At 60.2% G+C, this 16,486-nt stretch overlaps 1 protein-coding gene across 1 annotated transcript; it reads left to right on the forward strand.

The window, feature by feature from the left end:
- The first annotated feature begins 831 nt into the window (after window positions 1–831).
- MYO1F (myosin IF) lies at window positions 832–15,700 on the forward strand. Its single transcript, XM_075723909.1, has 28 exons — window positions 832–922; window positions 4,894–5,031; window positions 6,348–6,437; window positions 6,921–7,015; window positions 7,644–7,731; window positions 7,961–8,050; window positions 8,214–8,345; window positions 8,423–8,557; window positions 8,633–8,765; window positions 9,146–9,342; window positions 9,476–9,556; window positions 9,779–9,865; window positions 10,030–10,116; window positions 10,410–10,577; window positions 10,660–10,745; window positions 11,139–11,220; window positions 11,321–11,427; window positions 11,774–11,872; window positions 11,946–12,090; window positions 12,276–12,390; window positions 13,058–13,227; window positions 13,359–13,504; window positions 13,823–13,969; window positions 14,051–14,199; window positions 14,569–14,652; window positions 14,791–14,992; window positions 15,307–15,473; window positions 15,563–15,700. Exons 1-28 carry the CDS (start codon window positions 920–922, stop codon window positions 15,637–15,639), a joined length of 3,300 nt encoding a protein of 1,099 aa, XP_075580024.1. The 5' UTR covers window positions 832–919; the 3' UTR covers window positions 15,640–15,700.
- The last annotated feature ends 786 nt before the right edge of the window (window positions 15,701–16,486 follow it).

Genomic DNA, 16,486 nt, shown 5'->3' on the forward strand with positions numbered 1-16,486 from the left:
GGACAGTCCTGTTTGGGTTGTGACACCTACCTGTTCTCTTTGCCCCTCTTGGCTGCTTTCTGCTGGGGGCTGACCGCTGCCAAGGAGCTGGGCCTATGCTGACAGAGTCTCGGGGGGGGCCGGGACCGCTCAGCGCGACGGGCTCTCTTCTTCACACATAGCCTGGGATCAGCGTTGCGGTACCGTCGCAAGGAGCGGTGGGAGAGGGAGAAGCTGGGCAGAGCGCGGCAGCAAGGACGTTACTTGAAATTCTGACATTGTTATTTATTAGTAGCAGGCCCAGGTCCTGCAGGCGCCGAGACGGCCACCGAAGCAGCAGCACTCGCCGCGCTCCTGCCTCGTCCTGTTCCGCGCCCATTTCCTGAGAGCATGGCGCGGCATCGTGGTCCGCAGTGGGGCGTCCCCAGGGAGGCTGAGCGCACCTGGGGCTGCTGCCTTTCCCTCGGGGATGCCAGGGGAGATGGGGAGGAGGCTTCAGGTGCCACGGGTGACAAGCGTGGCTCGTGGCTGCTGGGCGATGGACGAAGATGGGCTACTGTGGGGACTGGGGTTGGTGTAGCAATTTTGCTCTCTTGGTTTGCATCCTGTCACCTTGGGACATGCAGCAGGGGACGGAGAGCAGGTCACCTGCTTACCCAGGTCAGTGACCCCTGGCACCAGCAGCATCTGTCCTCAGGAGATGTGGGGTCACCCTGGCAAGGCCACCCCGAGGTCCCCCTGTGGCAGCAGAGAGCCGCCCTCATCCTCCCCACCCCCGGCAAACAGGCCCAAAATGAGGAAGTGGGAGGAGGAAAAAAAATTTAGTTGCTGTTCATAGTTGCGTCAGAAACAGAAAAGCAAAGGACTTCGAGATGGACCTGTGCCCTCGGTGACAGGAGCCCCTAGTGCCCCATCCCCGGGGGCAAGACGCAGGGATACCATGGTGAGTGCAAGAGGGGCCCTCGCTGGGCTCCCCCCCTGCCCCGTCTCCCTTGGGCACCCTGGGGATGTCACTCTTTCTTCCTGCTGCCTCAGGGCTATCTCAACCCTGTCCTCTCCTGCAACCATCATGGTCCCTTGCTGCTTTCTGGGAGGTGCCAGGAGCCCACCCAACGTCCCTGCTGCAGATGCGATGGTGCTGCCCAGGCTTGGGGACAGGGAGCAGAGCTGGGGCTGGGTGAGGCACTGGTGCAGGGCACAGTGGTGGGGAGCAGCCAAGGATGGGTGCTGGATGCTGGATGCTGGATGTAGGGTCGGTGCCCCAGAAGCACTGACCCAAGCAGGATGGAGGGCACAGGGCAGTGAGGCTGGGCCAACACAAAGTGGTTTTGGTTTTGCCATCGATGGTGTGGTACCTGCAGGAGAAGTCTTGTGTTCCTCTTGGCCCAGCTTCCCACCAGCGCTTCTGGTTTCTGCGCTCATGGTGCTGGCAGGATGTGGGCAAAGCATGCTACAGGCAGAGCACAGTGGGGTGGCAGGGGCTGCCAGGGGTGGCTGTATCCCCCAGGCTGGCTCAAGCCAGGCAGGACCTCTGGGTGCCGGTGCCCAGGGTCAGACCTTGCACCTTGGCACATGTGGGGAACAGGAGCCACAGGCAGGGCATGAGGCTGCTGGCAGCAGCCAGAACTGGAAGTTGATCTGGAGGCAGAAGAGGAAGATGAAAGCTCTTAAAATTAGGGATGTGCTCAGGCATGGGGTAAGGGTCTGCACAGTGTGGCTGCAGCCATGTCCTTCAGCCCACAGCTCTGCTCTGTCTCTCAGAGTGATGCTGCTGCCAGACATTTCCACCCAGCCAGGAAGTGGACAGTGGCCAGACTGAACTGGAGTGTTGCGGTTGCCACCTCTGAGAGGCTGCTCAGATGCTGTCCCCCACAAGACAAAAACACTGTCCCCTCCCCACTGCCACCCAAGTCCTGAAAAGGCTTTGTGGCTTCAGGAAGGGCTGTGGAGCTGCGCAGCCACAACGCCAACCCCTGCCAGGGCTCAGCCCAGCTCCAGGGCCAGTCCCCATCCCCAAAACGCTGGGCAAAACACCCCATCACCAAATGCTGCCTGTGCCTGGGAGCTGCCTGGGTTGTGATAGCGATGCAACACCCCGTGTTGCTCTTCTGAAGCCTTCCGGTGGTTTTAAGGTGTTGGCTGCATCTGGGCTTGCCCTGTCTCAAGACAAAAGGTGCCACCTTGGGCTGCGTCTGCTCCCCACTTGGGGCTTGTAGGTTTTTTTTGGTGGCTCAGACTTGAGCTTTGAAGAAAAACAGATGACGTTTTTCAATCTGCAGGGCCGCTCCCCTCCCTGCCTCAGCGATCCTATCATGAGCTCTGGCTGAATCCGCAGCCCTGGGCACAGGTGGTGGCTGCAGTGGTGTCAGTCCCCATCCTGCAGCTCTCTGCTGGGGGGCTCGTGGAGGTCCGGGGGGGGGGGGGGGGGTCCCCATGTATGCACCCATCATGCATGGGGCCACCGGCAGAGCAAAGTCACTTGTGTAAAGTGGCTGCAAACTGTGCCTAGAAGCCTAGGCCAAGGGCTGCTGAAAGCTGCTTCCTGCTCGGTTTGAGGATGAAATGGCCTCACAGAGGCATTTGGTCCAGACCGCCCATCAGTCCCCTTCCCTGGGAACCCCGTGGCAGCAGCTGTCAAGATGCTGCTCTCTGGCTCATCCCTTGCTTTGGCCTGGAACAGAGGATGGGACTGAGGAACTGCCGCCCCAAACCCCTGAAAGCAAATTCAGTTTGTGCCCCTGCTCCCTGCAAGGATGCTGCCTGCAGCCCCCATCCCGCAAGGGCTTGCTGGGTGCTAAGCTCAGGCAATGCTGTGGTTTCAAGGAGCATCACTCCTCTTCATCCTCCCCACAAGGTTTTTACCCAGCTTAGTGAGTCCTGGCCCTGTGAACACCCTGGGATGTGCTGAGGAAAGCCAGGCAGAGTTTGTGCTCCCAGAAACAGGGCAGAAACAACCATGGCCCTACAGATACCCAGGACCAAACCTTCATTTAAAGCGAGCCGGTGTTTTCCCTGCAGCTGTGCTGCATCAGGTGCCTCAGCTTAGCTAGGAAAGCACCTAACCTGAGCCTGGAGGAAGAGGAGGTGTCATGAAGGCATGTTCTTGCCGCTGACAGCTTTGAGCAGTCATTTGACTAAAGAAGAAACTCCAGGTGTCAGCTCAAAAGTGCCGAGCTTGCAATACAGGAAACGCTTGTATTTGCCTTAATTTGGTGCCATAACCAGCCATGTGAGCCCAGGGTGCCTGCGCCTGAGGGCTCAGGGCAATGGAGGCAGGGGAGGGGGAACCAAGGTGTCGGGCTCCCCACGGGTCCCTACCCACTCCTCTCCACCTGAAGCACAAGGTTTTGGCCAGGTTGGGTTGAAGCTGAACAGCTCCTGGGGTCACTGACAGCTCCCTGGGTGACAGCATGGTGACCTGGGGTGGATGGCTGAGCCCGCCTGCATTTTTTCTGGGTGGCTTTTCTAGGGGCTTATTAGGATGGAGGGGAGGAAAGGAGGGGAAGGCAAGAAAAAGGCCCATAAGCAACAAACAGGAGGAAGAGGAGAAGCTCCCACATGGTTTCAGGCTGTGTGAGCCACCCCGATCCCCTCTGGACCTCCTGAGCTGACCCAGGTCCGTGCATCCCAAGGGAAGGGACAGCGAAGCCCCTCCAACCAGCTATGGGGCTTGAGTTGCACTTGGGGATTGAGGGGGCATGGATGGTATTTTGGGTTGCAAAGCCCAGCAGGGATGGAAGCAGCCAGGGGGAGCAGCATGATGCTGCTGAGCTCCTCCACACTCCATGACGGTCCCTCTGTCCCCCATCGCGATGGTGCCAGGTTGTGACGAGCATCCAAGGGTGGGTGCAGGGTCTGCGGGCAGCCTGCAAAAATCAGGGGCAGACAGGAGGGTGCAAAGGTGTTGGGGTCTGGAGGCCTGAAATCTTGAGAGCCAAGAGGAAAATGAAGCAAAAGGGGAAGAGAAGAAAAGGGAAATGGAAAGAGTAAGAGGCTGGGGATGACGCGGGGGAGAAGTGAAATCGGTGCCAGGAGCTCTGGAGTGAAAGCAGAACTGCAGGGGCTGTGGGACAGGCACAGAGGAGCTGTGGGCAGGTCCAGATGGGGTGTCCCCTCCCGGGCACCACACCAGGGGCCGCACGGGCACCGTGGCTGCATTCAGCAGGTTTCCTCTGCAGCATCGAGGACAAGGGGCCTTTGAGTAGTTTTCTTTTTGCACAGTTGAATCCTACCCTCCCCTCCCAGCCCAGGGCTGTGTTTAGCCCTTCAAGGGCTTAAATCACATCCCACAGTTTTCCTGCTGTCCTACAGCCCCCAGAGGACAGAGCCGGGCGAGTTGGGTGGCAGCTGGAAAGCAGGTGCTGGCATCTCCCTGGGCAGGGAGGAGAGGGTGATGGGTGCACAGGTTGCACCTCTGCCCTGGTGCAAAGGAGACGCGGGGGCGCAGAGGATGTGCAGCGCCGGGGATGCCCCCACCAGCTGCAATTTTTGCCCTTCCCCTGGGTTATTTTTGCTGTCTCTTTGACTCAAACAGAGCCAGTGCAGCAGTTGCTTCCTTAGTTCGTAGTTACCTCCGGAAGGAGCAGGGGTGATGTTACAAACATGCCCACAGGCTGTCAGTGCCCCATCTGCTTCTCTCTGGGGTACCAGACCTGCGGTGAGGCAGGATCCAGCCACAGGAATGGGGCAAGCCCAGGTGTAGCAGCTCTGGGATTTTGAGCTTTGCAAGTTCCCAGCGTGGCCAAAACACCCCTTTTTGCACCACCCGAAGGTGCCTATTTTGGAGCCACAGCTGGGGTGGGGGCCAGTTATAGCTACCAGCAGGTCAGGGGGAGCTAGGGCCAGACCCAGGCCCGGAGCCCCTCTCCCGCCGGTGGTGGCCCTGGTGCAGTTGCTGTGGCCCTCTCCCCGCAGGGCAGCAAGGAGCGCTTCCACTGGCAGAGCCACAATGTCAAGCAGAGTGGCGTGGACGACATGGTCCTGCTCTCCAAGATATCTGAGGAGGCCATCGTGGAGAACCTCAAGAAGCGTTTTATGGATGATTACATCTTTGTATCCTTCCCAGGGCAGCGGGACAGGGCCAGGAAGAGGCAGGGCTACGCTCCAAGGTTTTCCAGGGTGTGGGCCAAACTGGGGCTGCCCCAAAGCTTGCAGAGTGTCCCATCCCCACACTGTGGTGGGACAAGATTAGAATTGGCTGGGGGAATGCTGCCATTCCCAAGCTGAGTTGGACTCGGCAGAGACACTGTAACCATGATCCCATCCTGTCTTGCCCCAGGACCCACTTTGGTCCTTGCACCTGAGCACGGTGCTGAGCTGCCTGCTTACACTACCGTGAGTGGCTGTGGTTTCCCTAAAGATGCTGCTCTGTCCTTACAAGGCGATGCTCTGTCCCAGACCAGCGGTGACGCAGCCATCCTCCCCACTTTTTTGGCAGCCCTGGGGCTTTAAATGTGTTTAGGGGTTGGGTTTGGCTTTTTTTTTTTTTTTTTTTCCGGAGGAAAAAAATGCCCCACAAAGCCTCTTTCTTCCTTTTTTTGTGCTGCTGTGTGCAGGGCCCCTGTCTAGCCGTGACTCAATGCTTCTGCATTTCCCAGAAAAGTCCCTCTCTTCTTGCCCGTCGGCTGTTCTTCTGTCACCCCTGCTGTCAGGTGGGCTGAAAATAGGACATCAAGGGCTCGGGGTAACCCTGCTGGCACCGCTCTGTCCCTGACCTCCACTTCCCCAGCACCTGCCCTGGGGTTCCAGGGGCTCATCCCCATCCTGCTGCTGCATCATTTCCAGGCGCAGTTCCCTGCTTTTCCATTCCTGTGCCCACACCTGGGTGACTCGGGAATGCTGCAGGCAGGGGCCGAGGGAGGTGGAGTGTCTGGTTGGCTGGGGAAAGGCAGGAGCTGGCGCTTTCTCCCCTCTCTGTGCCTCAGTTTCCCTGGCTGTAAAATGGAGATGGCCTCCTGCTGCAAAAGCTGCAGATAGAGCATGAGCAGCTGAGCAGAAGGCGAATGTCGGGAGGCTGCGGGATGCTGGAAATGCTGCTTTTGGAGCCAATCCTCAGCCAGAGGCTGGGGAGCTGAGGGGATGCTCCTGCTGTACCCTGTGCCCGTGACTCTGGAGGGATGCCCTGGGGCTGAAGGAGCGAAGCACTGAGACCCTCTGGCCAGGAGAGCACGAAGTCGTGGTAGCAGCTCTGTCTGCATGTGAGCTAGAAACCCTCATGGTATTCCTGGTGCAGCTTCCAGGAGGAGGCAGGGATCCCCCCCAACCACCTTCCTGCCATTGCTTGCACTGACGCTGCCTCCCAACACAGCGAGTGGGGCAAGGAAGGGGGCACATGGGAAAGGACACACAGACCTTAACCTGCCGCTCAGACCTACATCGGGCCGGTGCTCATCTCTGTCAACCCCTTCAAGCAGATGCCATACTTCACCGACCGGGAGATCGAGCTGTACCAGGGAGCGGTGAGGCTGCTGCGTGCCGGCCGGCAGGGTTGGCCAGGGGTTCATTGGCTTTAATTTGGTGCAAAACACCTGGGGAGTGTCCCATGAGTGTCCCCACCCTCCCTAGCCCTTTGGGTGCTGCAGGGTTCAGTGCTCCCAGACACATTGATGGAGAGTCAGTAACAAGACTCAGGAGCAGATCCACATTCCTGGGAAATTCAGCTCATAAATACACACCAAAGCAACCCAAACATGGTAAAATCCAGCCCAAGCAACCAGCTCTGCCACAATGAACTTCCCAAGGAGGAGGGGAGAGCCAAAAAAACATCTGACATACTGCTGATTAGCTCACGTTTGTGGCAAGAGATTAATTCCTCATCCCTGCTATGTGCTACTGCCTTGTGCAACACATGGGCAGACTTAAGGGGGTTTGGGGAGGGGGCTCAGTGCAGGGGGCTGATGGCTGCTCTGTGCTCAGCGCTCTGGTCCTTGTCCCCCGTTTAGGCTCAGTATGAAAATCCCCCCCATATCTACGCCCTGACCGACAACATGTACCGCAACATGCTGATCGACGGGGAGAACCAGTGCGTCATCATCAGGTAGGGGGTACGCGGGGCACAGCTGGGGACCCCATGCCACCAGTCTGGGGCCAGCTGCCCCCATCACCCCTTCTCCCCACACCGCAGGGGTGTCCCGGCTAAACACAGCGGCCAGGCAGCAGCGAGAGGCGGCTGAAGCCCAGTGGTGGGTCCTGGGGGACCCGGCAGGTGGGGGTGCCTGGAGGGACCCCAGCATCCTGGGCCATGAGAACCAGCCGGGGCTGCAACCAGGTTGTGCCAGGCAGGGACCGAGCCTTGTGCAATGTGTTTTTCCGGCTCAGTGTTGCAAGGGAAATGGTCAGGATGTGGGGCAAGGCCAGAGACTTCCCCTTGAGGCTCCCAAGTCACCCTCCTCCCCTCCAAAATCCAGCAACGAGAAATCCAGCACCTCTTCCCAGAGCAGCTCCGTGCCCAGCCTTGCTCTGGCCCCAGTTATATCTGAGAGCACCCCCAGAGCACCCAGGCAGCCCCATCCCCTGCATTAGCTCTGCCACACACTCAGAGTGCGCAGCCCCCATCACCCGCCATCACCCCCCAGCCCTGCTCCAGCACCCCACCCTGAAGCACCCCAGGACGGGCAACTCTGGTAGGGCCATTTCATGTCTCCTCTGCTTTGACTTTTGCACAGCGGAGAAAGCGGGGCCGGGAAAACAGTGGCAGCAAAATACATCATGGGCTACATCTCCAAAGTGTCCGGGGGTGGCGAGAAAGTGCAGGTATGGCTGCCCTGCCATGCACCACCACGCGTTGCTTTACCTCCCAACCGCTCCCTGCCGCCCCGGCCCCCGGCAACCCCCAGCCGATGGTGGCACACAGAGCAGCCCCGGCTCCAGGGCTAGGGACACGCAAAGTCCCGGGTCTGTCCCCAGCCCCAAGGCAGGGCTGCTGCAGTGGGGCACAGGCATGCAGCCCCCCAGCTCAGCCCTCTCCCTCCTCTGCCCCCAGCATGTGAAGGACATCATCCTGCAGTCCAACCCACTGCTGGAAGCCTTTGGAAATGCCAAAACCATCCGGAACAACAACTCCAGCCGCTTCGTAAGTCGCCAGGGCAGGTGCAGAGGGTCAGCACCGCGGCCAGGATCCGTCCCAGCAATGCTCCTGGTGTGGTGGGAGAAGGGGGAGAGAAGCCAGGGCAGGGGGGAGTGAGGAGTCCTGATGGCCGGGGCTGCGGCTCTGAGCAAGAGGTGTGCCGGGGCAGGGGAAGTACTTCGAGATCCAGTTCAGCCGGGGTGGCGAACCCGACGGAGGGAAGATCTCCAACTTTCTGCTGGAGAAGTCGCGGGTGGTGAGCCAGAACGAGTGCGAGAGGAATTTCCACATCTACTATCAGGTACGGGGGGCACGGAGCTGGCCGGGCTGCCGCGGGGGCCAGGGGCCAGGTAACCGCAGCTCCCATTTCTCTCCCAGCTCCTCGAAGGGGCATCCCAAGAGCAGCGGCAGAACCTGGGCATCATGAGCCCGGATTATTACTACTACCTGAACCAGTCGGACACATACCGGGTGGAGGGCACAGATGACCGCAGTGAATTCCATGAGACCATGGTGAGTGCCTAGGAGGGGAAGTCCCCAAAGCCAGCTGTGGCCAGGCAGGGGTTGACAGGCTCCCCACGCCCCCAGAACGCCATGCAGGTCATCGGCATCCGGGGCGAGGACCAGCAGCTGGTGCTGCAGATCGTGGCGGGGATCCTCCACCTGGGAAACATCAGCTTTCGGGAGGAAGGCAACTACGCTCATGTGGAAAATGCTGACTGTGAGTAGCTGACTCCCCCTGCTTCAGGGGGGCAAGTGGGGACACTCACAGAGACCCTTGGCAATGAATTGCAAACTCTCCATAGCACAAATCCCCTGGTAGAGGAGAGAGGCAGCATCAGCATCTTCCCCACGTTAGACACAGGGAAAGTGAGGCAGTGAGCAAATGGCACAACCAGAGCTTAATTAACAAGGGGACAGATGCCAGGAGTCACTTGCTGTGATTTAGCAGAGGGAGGACTGTGACCCACATCCCCGGTTGCTCCAACACTGCTGTCCTTTGCACTCAGAGGGGCTGGGGGGTCCAGCAGCGGCTGCGGGCAGCATGCCGGGGGCATACGGGGAGCAGGCAGCCCTGACCACCCCCCCGGCTCTGCCCAGCCCTGGCCTTCCCTGCCTACCTGCTGGGGATCGACCAGGACCGCCTCAACGAGAAAGTCACCAGCAGGAAAATGGACAGCAAGTGGGGCGGCCGCTCCGAGTCCATCACCGTCACCCTCAATGTGGAGCAGGCGGCTTACACCCGGGACGCCCTGGCCAAGGGGCTCTACGCGCGCGTCTTCGACTTTCTCGTGGAGGTGTGTGGTCCCAGCAGGCTGGGCCAAGCGTGGCCACAGCACGGAGGGGATGCTCGTCATCCGCTCCCGTGTGCAGCCGGTCCCATCACCCTACGCCCCTGATGAAGGTGGCTCGTCCCATCTCTCCCTGCAGTCTATCAACCGGGCTATGCAGAAGCCGTATGAGGAGTACAGCATTGGGGTCCTGGACATCTACGGCTTTGAAATATTCCAGGTAAGTGTTGCTTTGCTGTAGGAGCCCAGATGGGGAATGTCCTTCCCTGCTTCCACAGCAAAGAGAGCGGCTGGAGGAGGGAGCTGTTAGCAGTCGATGGCCTCCAGAAGTGTCCCTGGAGCAGCACCCAAAGGCTCTGCTGTTTGGGGTCCCCCCAATGTGGTGAGAGGAGCAGAAGCCAGCTCAGCCCCATCTTCTTTTTCATCTTTTGTCCTTTTGCAGAAAAATGGCTTTGAGCAATTCTGCATTAACTTTGTGAACGAGAAGCTGCAGCAGATCTTCATAGAGCTGACCCTGAAGGCAGAGCAGGTATGGGGGGGCTGGGCTGGGGGGCTGCAGGCTGCGCCAGCGCCCTGATTCCTGCACCCTGCACTCCCACTGCCGGCCTGTTCCAGCACCACGGCCAGAGCAGGGGGGCTGCAGCGTATCCCACGGGTTGGGGGGCCCACCCAGCTCTCCGTCCACTTCCCCAGGAGGAATACGTGCAGGAGGGGATCAAGTGGACCCAGATCCAGTACTTCAACAACAAGGTGGTGTGTGACCTGATAGAGAGCAAACTGGTGAGTGGGGTCTCCTCCTCCAGGGGAGGCTTCCTCGGGGAGCCTTTCCTGGGGAGCCAAGGCACCCAGGGAGGAGGGTGCCAGATGGGCTGGCTGCTGTCAAGGAAGGGTGGCAGAAGCCGGTCCTGTCGGGGAGCATCCTTGGGAGAGCAGCAGCTCTGCATCCTTAACCTAAGCTGCGGTTCAGCATGAAGCACCTTTGACCAGTACGAGGCACTTGAGCGCAGCCAGATGCAGGATTGGGCCCTGCCTGCAGCCTTTGGATACCCATGGCTTCACTCTCCCTCTCCCAGAACCCCCCCGGCATCATGAGCGTCCTGGACGACGTCTGTGCCACCATGCATGCCACTGGTGAGGGGGCTGACCAGACCTTGCTGCAGAAGCTGCAGGCGGCTGTGGGCACCCATGAGCACTTCAACAGCTGGAGCTCGGGCTTCATCATCCACCACTATGCAGGCAAGGTATGGTACCCCACACCCAGCACCCAGCACCCCATGGCCCTGGCCATGGTGGCAGAGAGCTGAGCTCCCCTCCTGTCCCCAGGTCTCCTATGATGTGAACGGCTTCTGCGAGCGCAACCGGGATGTGCTCTTCACCGACTTGATTGAGCTCATGCAGAGCAGTGAATAGTGAGTCGTGGCGGTGCTGCGGTCATGAGGGCCACCCCAAAAGGGCTGGGGCAGAGGGCAGCATCCCCAACACCCAGACCATAAAGTTTTGCTGGTCCTGCCTCCACCAGAGCCACAGCTCGGGGTGCTCAGCATCCTGCATCACCCCACAGGCACCAGTGGCATCCCCCCATCAAGTGCAGCAGCACCCAGGGACTGCAGGGCTGGGCGGAGGGGTGCTTACCCACCAGCACCAATCCTGCTCACCCTGGGGGCAGTTGGGGGGGACGGGCTGAGCCACGGTGCAGGATTTCCCAACAGCAGAAAGCAGAGCTGGAGCTGGTTCCAGCCCAGCGTGTGCTGAGCTTGGGGAGCCTGGCAGCTCTCACCCGGGGACTGTCACCTGCCTTTCAGCGGTTTCATCCAGATGCTTTTCCCAGAAAAGCTTGATTCTGACAAAAAGGGACGACCAACCACCGCGGGCTCCAAAATTAAGGTACATCCCAGAGGCTGCAGGACAGTAGCTGCCTCTGGGGCAGGAGCAGGGTGATGGGCTCCCACCACCTTAATGCTACAGAGGTCAATCCTTGCAACAGAAACAGGCTAACGACCTGGTGAACACGCTAATGAAGTGCACGCCACACTACATCCGCTGCATCAAGCCCAACGAGACCAAGAAACCCCGGGACTGGGAGGAAAGCAGGTAACAGACGCCCCTCACGATGTATCAGTGAGCCCACAGAGCCTGGGAAATGGGACCTGGCCATGGAGATGTGGCCAGGACCGACTTTCCTCCAAAGACTACACCCCGGGGCCGGTCCCTCTGTGCTGCCCACAGACCCAGGAGAGCACAAGGTGGGTGCTGAGGAGCGTGTGGGGACACAGACGCCTCTCTACATGTGTCACCCAGATGCTCCATCTGAGCCCCAAGAAACTCTCATGCATGCACAGCTGAGGGCATCCCCATGCAAAGCGGTGGCCAAGGGGTCTGGGCAGGACCCCCACCAACCTACCATCCCACGCCAAGCGTGTTCCTCCCGGCTCCGCAGGGTGAAGCACCAAGTTGAGTACCTGGGGCTGAAGGAGAACATCCGGGTGCGCCGGGCAGGTTTCGCCTACCGCCGCCTCTTCCACAAATTCCTGCAACGGTGAGCGACCACCGGGACAGGGGATGGTGGGTCCCCACAGCCTGGCTGCAACTCACGTCCCCTGTCCCAGCAGCTACGCCATCCTCACTCCCGAGACATGGCCGTCCTGGCGCGGGGATGAGCGGCAAGGGGTGCAGCACTTGCTGCGCTCCGTCAACATGGACCCGGACCAGTACCAGATGGGTCGGAGCAAGGTGTTTGTCAAGAACCCTGAATCGGTAGGTGGCCCGGCTCTGCCCCTAGCCCCACAATCCGGCATTCCTGGGGGACGCCGCAGGCAGCCAAGCATCACTTCAGGCAATGCTGGGGAGGGTTTGGGGTGCCAATGTGAGGGAGAAGCGATGCAGCACAGGGGATGGGGTGCCCCTGGCCAGCCAGGCTCATCACCCCATGTCCCCCCCAGCTCTTCCTCCTCGAAGAGATGCGGGAGCGGAAATTCGATGGCTTTGCCCGGGTGATCCAGAAGGCCTGGCGCCGGCACATCGCCATCCGGAAGTATGAGCAGATGCGAGAGGAGGGTAAGGCCGGGCGAGGACAGGGACGCTGGCACCCCAGCACCCCTTTTAGGGTGCCCTTCGCTGCTTCCTGCCAGAGCAGCAGGAGAGCGGCAGCCCAGCTCCTAATTGTGGCACTAACAAGGAGGGGGCTGAGGAGGGACCGGACCATGAGATGCCCGGGGTCTTTTCCTACATCTTAAAGAAGGGCACGGATTTCTTGCTCCTATATCCAGACCTGGGAGGGGCTGTAGGACAGAAACTGGAGCCTCTCGCTGTCTCACTCTGCATTTCATTGCCCACACCGAGATGGAGTAGCTGAGAGTCAGCATTTGCAGAGGGATGGGAAAGGCCAGTGGTCACCGCCTGACCCCATCACAGGTGTTTTCCCACCTTCCCAAGTGTGCAGTGAAAAATCAAGGGGGAAAACCCAGGAAGCAGAGGGACCTCCCCTCCCTCCCGCAGCACAAGTTTTTTTGAGGGCAATTAATGGGTTTTGAAGCCAGCCAAGCTCAAGAAACTCAGGTTCCTCCTTTGGTGTAAAATGAGACCCACTTCTTGCTGCCACAATCCATGCGATGGCTCCCACGGCTCCTGCAGCTGGTTTGGGAGAGCAGGCGGGCAGGGGCCGAGGGCTGAGGCACCGGTGCAGAGCCCTGTCCCACCGTCATCGCTCTGGGGTCCTGCGCAGCCTCCAACATCCTCTACAACTTCAAAGAGCGGAGGAGGAACAGCATTAACAGGAATTTCGTGGGGGATTACCTGGGCATGGAGGAGCGGCCGGAGCTGCGCCAGTTCCTGGGCAAGCGGGAACGGATAGACTTTGCCGACTCCATCACTAAGTACGACCGGAGGTTCAAGGTATGTGGAACCACTCGGGCCTTGGGACAGGCCAAGCCATGGCTTGTGGAAGATGGCCTTGGGTGGAATGTGTGCGGGGCTCATCCCCCCCCAAAAACACCCCCTCACCTCCTGCTCCTGCCCTTTCCCAGCCCATCAAGCGGGACTTCATCCTCACCCCCAAGTACTTCTACCTGATCGGGCGGGAGAAGGTGAAGAAAGGTCCTGAGAAGGGGCAGATCAAGGAGGTGCTCAAGAAGAAGGTGGAGCTGCAGGCGGTGATCAGAGTCTCGCTGAGGTGCGTCCCTTAGCCTGGGCTCCGCGGGGGGTGGTCCGTGCGGTCGGGCTTCACCCATCAGCTCCACCAGCCTCCCCGTGCTCCCGTGTCCACTGCCAGGCCCCCGGAGGCAGCAGGGCGTTGGGCTGGGGGGAGAAGGCTCCCCGCAGAGTGCTTTGCAGATGGGGCTTTGGAGGCCAGGGCGGTTTCCAGCTAAATCACCCTCCAAATTTGCTCGGGGTGGACCTAGACCCAGTGGTGTCTCCTGGCTCCCCCCCAGCACCAGCTGGCACCAGCCTTGCCCCTCCTGACTCCCCCGCACTGGGGTTGCTCCCCCAGCACCAGGCAGGATGATTTCTTCATCCTCCACGAGAACAATGCCGACAATTTCTTGGAGTCCATCTTCAAGACGGAGCTGATCAGCCTGCTGTGCAAACGTTATGAGGAGCTCACCCACACGAAGCTGTGCCTCTCCTTCAAGGACACGTAAGGATGGAGGCCGGGAGAGGTGACAAAGCAGGACAGAGTCCTACCCCCATGGCCTCACGGCCCCTCTCTCTCCCCCAGACTACAGTTTCAGGTGAAGAAGGAGGGTTGGGGCGGTGGTGGCACCCGCAACGTCACCTTCGTTAGAGGACAGGGCGACGTGGCTGCCCTCAAAGCCGGAGGCAAAACCCTTACAGTCAGCATTGGGGATGGGCTCCCCAGGAATGCCAGTGAGTGCCAGCGTGCCCGGCATGCAGTGGCGGGGGGGCACAGGAGTGTTGGGGCTGCAGGGCACTGCTTGGGGCTTGGGGACATCAGGGCAAGCCGGCGTGTACCCCGGCCCTGCGGGGTTTGCATTTCACCCAGGAGGCACCCACTTTTGCTTGGGTGATGGGGCAGCACGGGGTATTTTGGGGAAAAGGGTAGCTGGGGGTAGATTGCAGGGACAGCCCCCCCCAGCTGGCTCCAGGGGCCATCACCTTAACTGGTTTAGTGGCAGACTTGGTAACCATTAGGTTAATGGTTGGACTGGATGTTCTTAAAGGTCTTTTCCAACCTAAACGATTCTATGATTCTAATGGGGTCTCGTGTCCCCCCAGAGCCCACGAGGAAGGGGGCAATGCAGAGCAGAGGTGGCAGCAGGTGTCCGGCACCCTCCCGAAGTGCCCCGCCGGCACCCAGAGGTGAGAAGGGCAGCGCTGAAGGGGAGGTGCCAGGGAGGGGGGACCCCAGCCTGGATCCAGCCAACGCTGAGCTCCCCGATGGGTGCAGGCTGAGCTTGGGTTCCCTGTAATGCACCTTCCCCGGGGGCTGTCTTCCAGGCACCTGCAGGAATGGGGCACCCCAGTTCCCATGCAGCGATAGCCGGGCTCAGCGGGACACCTACATGACGCCCCAGAAGCAGGCACGGGGGCCGCCGGCTGCGGTGCTGCCCCACCGAAACACCACCCGCCAGCCGAAGACACGGCTCCCGTCCGAGCAGAACAAGGATTTCCTCAACGTGCCTGACCAGGGGGTGGCCGGGTAGGTCCCGTACCGGCACCCATGTCCCCCCACCCCATCCTCCCCTCCCACTGCTGCCGACCCCAGGAGATGCTCTTTCCCCTCTGAGCAGCTCGGCTGCCCGACCGAGAGACAGCCTGGCCAGGTCCAGGCAATCGGGCACCTCCCAGGCCTTTACACACCCCAGTTCTCCCAGTCCCTGCACTGGAAGGGCCCACCTGAGCCGCAGGCACAGATCACATCAGTGGGGGAGAGCAGGGTGGGCAGGTGGGTGCAGCACATCCCACGCCCTCCCGCTCTCCCCGGTGTGAACGCTGTTTCTCCCGGTCCTGCAGCATGCAGCGCCGGCGAAGCCTGAGCCAGCGGCCGCCCCCGGCCGGGCGTCCCAAGCCGCAGCCGAAGGTAGCCGTGCCGCGCTGCCAGGCGCTCTACCAGTACATCGGGCAGGACGTGGACGAGCTCAGCTTCAACGTGGGGGACATCATTGACATCCTGCTGGAAGGTACCACCGGGCTCCCGCCCTGCCCAGCTCCTCCCTGCTGTGCCCCATGGCAGCGCCACGCCTGACCTGGCTCTTTTTTTTCTCCCCAGATATCTCCGGCTGGTGGAAAGGCCGGCTGCACGGCAAGGAAGGGCTTTTCCCTGGGAACTATGTGCAGAAGATCTGAGCCGGGCGCAGCAGCCGCATGGCCGGAGGCAAGGAGCAGGTCGCCGTCCTCCCACCCTACCTCTGCTGAGACTGTGCCGAAGGGGCCGGTGGTGGCTCCGCGGCGTTTCCCCACCGACGCTGGCGCTGAGCGAGCGCTTGCTCGCGAGCCCCCCGGCCTGTGCTGGCTGCCGCGCTGTGCCGGTGCCAACCACTGAATCCCACAGCTGCTTCTGACGGTGGCATCCCTGCAGCAAGGACCGGCTCTTTGCTGCTTGTTTGTGTGCTGGAACTGCTGCAGTTGTTCCATGGAATAACTAGAATAATTGTCATAATTATAACAAAGTTAGAATTTTGTTAAAATTGTTAAATACAACAAAGGTACTTGTTAAATAAAAAAATATAAAAGAATATAAAAGAATATAATTGCTGATAATTATTGTAAATAATCACTCAGCAAATATGAGTCTGACTCAGAAATTGAGCCCAGAGTTTGTGTTTCACCCTGATGCTGGCCTGTGGCTCCCGCTGGCCCCGTGACAAGAGCCCTACACCCACGTGTCCCCACGTGGGGATGTGGGCAGACACATGTCAGAGGCAGCCCTGTCCCCCCCATGTGGAACCCTCCAGAAGATGCCGAATACAGAAACCAACTCCCCCAGGAACCCGGCTCAGGCATCTCCGCATCCCAGCGTGACTCTGGACCGCCTGGAAGGGCCAGCCGGGAGCTGCCGGGGCAGCGGCGAGGCAAAGCAGGGCAACGCGGCGCAGCAGGACCGGGGCGCCATCACCATTCCCTGATTTCTTACGGGAAAAGCTGCGAGGACCGCTTAGCCAAAACCCACCGAGCTGTAGCAGCTTTTCCTGGT

The sequence above is a fragment of the Pelecanus crispus genome, chromosome 20, assembly GCF_030463565.1.
Source record: "Pelecanus crispus isolate bPelCri1 chromosome 20, bPelCri1.pri, whole genome shotgun sequence".
Taxonomy (NCBI): Eukaryota; Metazoa; Chordata; class Aves; order Pelecaniformes; family Pelecanidae; genus Pelecanus; species Pelecanus crispus.